This window comes from Amblyomma maculatum, chromosome 2, assembly GCF_055883805.1.
Source record: "Amblyomma maculatum isolate TAMU_Amacu chromosome 2, ASM5588380v1, whole genome shotgun sequence".
Lineage (NCBI taxonomy): Eukaryota > Metazoa > Arthropoda > Arachnida > Ixodida > Ixodidae > Amblyomma > Amblyomma maculatum.
In genome coordinates this window covers 97,996,907-98,004,306 of record NC_139345.1, presented here as the reverse complement: position 1 = coordinate 98,004,306, position 7,400 = coordinate 97,996,907, and the positions used below count along the sequence as shown (strand labels likewise).

General features: G+C 47.3%; 1 protein-coding gene across 1 annotated transcript; it reads right to left on the bottom strand.

Annotated features, from left to right (window-relative positions):
* Positions 1-317: 317 nt before the first annotated feature.
* On the bottom strand, positions 318-3,008 carry LOC146199345 (uncharacterized). Its single transcript, XM_084592106.1, has 3 exons — positions 2,852-3,008; positions 2,075-2,465; positions 318-726 (listed from the first exon to the last, which is right to left on the bottom strand). Exons 1-3 carry the CDS (start codon positions 3,006-3,008, stop codon positions 318-320), a joined length of 957 nt encoding a protein of 318 aa, XP_084448232.1.
* Positions 3,009-7,400: the final 4,392 nt, after the last annotated feature.

Sequence of the window (7,400 nt, the reverse complement as noted above, 5' to 3'; positions counted from 1 at the left end):
AAGTATTCCCAGTACTGCTCGAACTATCGCGAGCCTTCCCTTCAAACTAATCACAGCCAAATGCCAAATTTGTTGGCGTATATGTAGGCCTACTCGCCTACAAGGAACCTCCATATACAGTGTTCTGCAACTTTATAAGAACCGTCCTGGAAAATTTCCCAAGACGGTTCCGATAAAGTTGCAGAACGCTGTATATACATAAATTCTCACTTGTATGCGTTTAAAATCCCAAAGGCTCGCAAGTCTTCTCTCCAACCCACTTCATTCTCTCCCTTTCTCACATGCACACACACGCATGCGCACGCAGACACCCATACTCACAAAAATACTAGCAACATCACGGCTACTAGGCGGATTGTGTACAGTGAAAACACACGATTATAATCAATGGCAGGCTCTCTCTGCGTAAAGGACATGAGCATGGTGGAGACGTATCGCAGTCCGAGAGGCTCGTAGAAGAACACGGGATGATCCTCCTTCTCCGCATGTGAAGCGATGGCGGGAAAACGCTTGCCAGTGGCCGCCATGCAAATGCCCTCCGAAGATGCCAAGGGAAAGTCTTCGATCAGACTTCGAAGCAGTACTTGAGCACGGGGTAGATCGTTCGCCAAAAGGTGGCGGATGAGTGCACAGCCACCGACGTCTCGCTCGATGGTGCCAAGACCGCAAGGGTTGTTGCCTTCAAAGGCCACCTTGAACACGACGCCCAACTGCTTGGACGTGGCCCTGTGCGCGAGATTGTTGCCGCTGCGTTACAGTGTCACTGTTACAAAGTCGCAGTGAGGTTTGCTACATGACGCCTTACTTCTACGGCAATCACAGCGCCAGAAATATCTGTAAGTTATGGAGCAGAATGAACGGAACAGTGCACTCGTCCATACTCGTGAACAATTCTAGATGGCTCTGCATGCTAAAGTGGAGACGGATATTTATGTCTTTGTCATATAGAGTAAAATGCGGAGGGATGAACAGAGAGAAAGTGCGGTGTCGCTAGCGCTGAGGTAAGCGTTGCAACCTCGATTTCATCGTGGTAACGTGAGCGGTGAGCTTGTGAAAAGGAAGAATTGGAGAGGTCTTCAGTAATCTAGGTGGTGTTGGGTAAGCTTCTCCCAATGAGACGTGCACAAATGCCTGTCTTCCCCTTTCTGCCCAGCTCCTCGCGCAGGGCCACAGAAGGCTAACCACGAGTATAGACGTGTGTATTCCAGGTACCATTGTGTACCGACAGTTGCGAAGACCGCGAGCGCCACAAAACTACTTGTGGTGTAAGTTGCTTCTGTTCAATTCAATATGCGTTCTGCTAACGCTCCGTCGCAAAAAGCCTGACTGATAGCGATATACAGTATTTGTGAAGAGTAAAAAGTCTGCAAGAGTTTTTCCCCTAAACCACATAGTGCTGGCTGCTTGCTGCCTCTGTGAATGCCCGAACTTTCGGAAGAGAGGGCGAGTTATTCCCATCTTCAAGCAATATTGAATGCTGATTGAATATTTAGCAGAATCCCCCAACGTAGAGTAGATTTGTAATAAGGGAGTAATTACTTATTGACATTCACCCGAGCGCAGTCATACGGCTACAAAGGAAAGCTATACAGGTTTCTCAGAAACCAGGATGGTCTGTTCTGCTGACCGTCCTGGTTAGCTCAGTTGGTAGAGCGACTGCCACGAAAAGGCGGTGGTCCCGGGTTCGATCCCCGAACAAGGATGAATTTTTCTTAACTAAAGTTTTCGAGAAAGCTATATAGCTTTCCTTTGTAGCCGTATGGCTTGCGCTTCGGTGGATGTCAATGAGTAATTATTCCCTTAATATTGAATGCTGGTGACACTAAGCCACAAGGTGTGACCCAGAATCAAGTCCATCGATCCCTATACATTTGACACAGACGGCTCTTTGACAGCAGCGTACATTATGCATAAGTTCCAACCGCGCACTAAACCGCGTAATGTCGATAGCAGCATGAGAACAATGATGCCCCACTGTGTCATGTAAGCAGATTATTCACAGCTAGCTTCTTCTTCAACGGCGAAATTGGCATACCAAGGGCCGAGTTGCAACAGCTTCACGTAGATGGCCTACCTTAGGTACTCGTGCATAGGCATCTTGAGGATTCCAGTAGCGTACGAGCCAACGCGGTCGGCGTGCGTATGGACGTTGTAGTCTCTCACACGGACGCCCTCGACGTCCTCTGGCAGGGTGTCTATACAAGGTTGCGCCGGTCCTACCTTGTGGAACAGCCAGCGGCCAACGCGAGGGAAGAACTCGGTGCGCTGCAGTTCCCGCACAGTGGCGCCGTCACTGCGAAGCACCACGTTGCGGTCGCCTGCCCTCTGCAGGCCAGCCCGCAAGAGCTGCTCAGCCACGGGACCATCGCGCAGTTCGGGCAGGACGCACCAGAAGCCGACAGTAGCCACGCTGTCGGAGAGAATGGGGATGGAGCACGCGCCACACAGCCGACCTGCACCAGCATAATTCGGCCCAAAGTAGTTAACAGAGTGTTCCTTCTTTGGGAAAATGCCCAACGGAAACGTGCCAAAACTAGATTATGCAGGCCAGTTTAGTTCAATTCAAAAACAGCCGCATGAATCCAAAGAGAACAAGCAGGCTAGCGAATGAGTCTACCTGTCACCCATTAGTATACGATGGAAGTAGATACGACGTCAGTGTCACGTGGCCTAAGTCAAGATATATTACTCTCATCGAGATGACGTGAGCGTCCTCAGCTCTGCCTGGCAATCACCTCTTTGTTCGTAAATGCCGAACAGTTTAAAACGAGGTACAAGAGATATATTTCGCCCCAGAAAGACCCCGAATTTCAGAATGCCACCAGCTGCCTCAACATTTCGTCACCTCCGTTGGCGACAGCAGCCAAGAAGCCGTCCGGGTCGAGAGAATGCAGCATCTGCGGAGAGCCCTCGCCGCACAGCTGACGCAGTGACCTTTTCATGCGCAGCAATTCCGGGATCTCGTCGCGCCGCAAGGGCCTGATGCGGGCGCGAGGGCTGTTATCCATCACCGATGGCTGACTGCAGAACCTCCTACTGTGCTGTATTTGAAAAACAACCAAAGAAGGTCAGGAACTTTAAGAACTCCTCAGGTGTTGCTCAGGCTAGCTGATCGCTACATCTTGCGGAATTGCAACAAGCACATAAACAAAATAATAGAACGGCACGTAGAGGGGCATGACTACACAGAAAAACTGCTTCGCCTTGCTGCGTTTCGATAGAGGAGAAAAGAAGTGGCGTCTCTGTGCTGTGCGATGTCAGCGCACGTTAAAGATCCCCAGGGGGTCGAAATTACTCCGTAGCCCTCCACTACGGCTCCCCTTTATCTCTTTCCACTTTCGCTCCCACCTTCCTCTCTTCCCTTACGGCGCGGTTCAGATGTCCACAGAGCAAGTGGGACCAATACTGCATCTTTCCCTTCCTGTGAACCAATTATCATTGTAAGTATATGGTGCCGGCAATTCTTGTTCCCTCCTACTTCATGCGCTCACATCATAGCCTCATTGCACAGACACAGCAAGCAAGTCTGCTTAGCTGTGTTACTAACGTGTCATTATGAAAAATAAGCAAATACAAAACCTATTGGAAGCCTTAAAGCCAGCGCGAAAGACGCACAACAACAAAGCACAGTATGTACTCACGTGTCCTGGCGGTAAGAGATAAGGCAAGTGCGTGCTTCATGCAGTGCGCTGCTCCGCTTAGCACAATGGCCGAGGCAAGTGGGCTGAAATCATTGCTCGTTGGAAGTTAATTTTGCTCGTGGGCTTATATATGGCCGAACCGGGACACGCAGCAACCCATTGACTATTTCCATTCTGTCGTAGGAGCATCGATTTCTACCCTCAGCTTTTCCTTCATAATGACGGCAAAACGTGATTCCCGCTGGCCGTGTAACGCACAAAAGCCCGACGCCAGACACAGGTGTTCGGCGATGGCGCGATGTCGATTGAGACGGGCGAAGACAAAGCAAACGTCCTCTTTGTCTGTTTTATGCAGTTCGTTTTTTAAAGCCCGCAGCACGTAAAACAGGATTATTCAGCTGCTTGAATAACTGATTAAATCAACCAACCAATAAATCGATGAACTGATCCTTCTATTCATTTCTTTTTTGTTCATCGGAATTAGAGCTGCTCAAAGAATTCGTAGAATGAGTATTTTTAGGTTAATCCATGTTTCCTGCTTGACAGCGTAGCAGGTGAAGCTTCACTAACATTAAATAAATAAAATATAGTCCAATTAATTACCCAGTTCTACATATGAGTCTTTGTCTGACAGCGAAACCTAGAAGCAATTTCGATTCAGTGAGTGAAACTTTGTTGCATTTCTTTAAACGCACATTTCAAGCACAGTCAATGGCCTACATAGGGTAATGAAAGCGGTGAGGTTAAAAGTCTCTATACAGGAAACTAAAGTAGCATTGAATGGTCTCGGAAAGGAATAGCAGTTTTCGTTAGGTAGCGAAGTAGTGGTGGTGAACTCTTTTATTGAGCCCAAAAACAGGGGACCAGTCCCTTTTAAGTGGTTAAGGAACGAATATATCTACTTTCATGAACGAGGGAACGAGTACTCGCAAAACCCAAACCGATGATGCTAATGAGGTGATGACACAACGAGAAAAGAGTGATAATTGATGCCCAAGATAAACAGGCAATAAGTGGCTGATATGTTTTCCATAACGTGATCTGAAGTTTTATGACATGTTATGTTTGCTATCCGGTTCATTTCGATGGAGGTGCAAGCGAATCCTCCGCTCACTCGTGCTGAGATTGCATGCACAAAGCAGGAACTTAAGTGGCCGAAAAAATGCCGACTACCAGTATTATAGCATGCCTCAATGACTGATTTACTTTGCCACACAAATTACATGAAACCTTTAAACTAAAGCGGTTCAGGGGCATTCGCATTTATAAAAATTCAAAAAAACGCGAGAAAAAAAAATATTTCATATGATTTCATGGTGAATTTTAGCCAAGATTCCTATTTGGAGAAAATTGAACAGTTGACGTTTTGCGTGTTCGGCGGTAAAAGCTCTTTCGAATTGGCTTAGTCTCGCCTTCTGTCGCATAACCTACAGCATTGGTTGTAGGACATTAATTACTTAGTGAAATCCTTCACTTACGATGGAATGCATGATGACAAGTGAATTCAGTTGAATTCAAATAATTCATTTTCCGCCACCTGTGGTTGACTAGGGGCGACTAATATGACTGACTTTAATTCAATTCAGTTGCTACCAGCCCACTATTTCAGGTGGCGGCCACTGCCTCAGAAGAGCCGCGTTGGGCTTTTCTTCGCCAGTAAGCGCTCATAAGGGTAATTATAACAGACAGTTGTCCACGCAGCGCGCCTGAATTCCTCTGCATTAAGTCCTTTGTTGAACGGCGTGTTTAAGGAAGGATTACACAGCTCTCTAGGTTAGAACGCTCTATAAGGCACGTCACACCTTTGCTACAAATACTGCTTCCGCGCTTTCGGAGGCAGCCGAGCGTGAAGTTTTTTCCCTCCCCTATTACGTCCCGACAAGAAAGGGGCCAGCTAAGCTTTAAAACGCTTTAAAACTCTGAGTTTGCTTTAAAAGGGGACAAGGATGGAGCTTCCCCAGCTTAGTAAAGAGCCGCCGGCTTCTGCTGTAGCAAATTGTTTTTTGTTGCATTGGGTTCACAAGTCCCAAGCCGTCGTAAATCCGACCCGTAAGTCTGATGATGAAGGACAGTCTATTGTGGCCGCCAAAACCACCGACTAACTATTCTTTTATCGCTTAGAAGCATGGGTGAAGTCCAGTTCAAAAATATTCCGAAAGAGGGCTAGAATTACGCACACTCGGGTTCAGGTAGAACGAGAGGAAGATGGTTTACACGGTATGAAGGAGCACTGAACAAGGGTAAATGGGGTACCAGACGAAGACAAGTCCCCTTGTCGAAACGTTTGCTCGACCTGCGAACTGAGGCGTACCCCATTTACCCTTGTTCATTGCTCCTTCACACCACACTCGGGTTAGTCATACCTGTCGGACGAGTGTCGCCCCAAGCTCGTAGCACGCGCTTCACTGCGAACAAGCTGCTTAGCAGAATGGGAGCTCTTATACAGGGTCTGTCACATAACTTCATTAAAAAGCGCGGCAACTGCAGCTGGGTAAAATGAACAAGATGTTGTTTCCCGCCGTGTAGATCTCCCAAAATTTAACGTTCAATGTAACCGGTTAAAATAAAGTATTTCTGGGCTAGTTGGTGACAATTAATATTATTAAAAATGCTCGGAAAGCACTCACGAACACAATACGTAAGGGGGCTGACTCCCGTTATCTTTCTTTTGTTCGTGTGTGTTTTTCGCGCCTTCTTCATAAATAACTTGTGATTGCAGCTAATATTTAAATAGGTAATGTTAATTCTGCAGGCTTTTAAATATTTACTTTAGGCCATATTTTGTTAAGATCTAACCGGGTTAAGAAACAATCAATCTGGTATTTCAAGAAAGCCCACGAGACATGAAAACCAAATCCAAGCCATCCATGTGCGCTCATGCACTGCCATACAAGGCCTGGTGTGCTGGCCGTGTTGAAGTGGTCGGCCACCGCTCAATTTGACAGGCCGCATTGTAATATGTTTAAAATATTGAATCCGATTTCAACAACGAGGCTTCACTGTTTTATCGTTCTTTCTTGTTTTTGTTTGTAGACAGGTGGATAAAAACACTGTCTGAATAGCTATGGGGAACCTGCCCATCCCAATTATCACAGATCATGACTAGCGCTTGGCGTGTTCCGGTGGAATGTGCTGGCGCAATTTTGCAAACTCCGTCATTCTGACTAGCGCAGCAGAAATAAATAAATAACGGACAGTAGAAGAAGGGAACTGAAGGGACAGAACGCTCGTGAGCTGCTTGTCATGCCAGTTAGTCTTCAGCAGCCTTGAGCTCATTTAACCCCGCAAAATTCGCTGAAGCCCCTCGTCGAAGACCAGGCGAAACGAAGAGGCGTCCGTGTGCTGTGCGATGTCAGTGCACGTTAAAGAACCTCAGGTGGTCGAAATTTCCGGAGTCCTCCAATACGGCGTCTCTCATAGCCTGAGTCGCTTTAGGACGTTAAACCCCACAAACCAAACCAAACCCTCGTCGAAGAAAGGCTGCTAGCATCTTCATAGCTTGCTGTAGGAGCAGGTTCATGTGCAGCTCTTGAAGGGGTGGGGAGGATGGGTTCTATTGCGCAACAAATTTCTCAAATTTATTTCGTTACGAAGCTGATCCAATGCGTTTTACCTGTGGAAAAGCCCTCTCTAGCGGAAAGGCTGAAGCCCGTCGCTTTCCCGCCCTCCCACCACACTCTTCCCGCAATCCCCTTTAAAATGCTACCTTGACAATCTGATGGAAGTGCAAACATAGGCCCGGAACTGCGAACGCTTTTG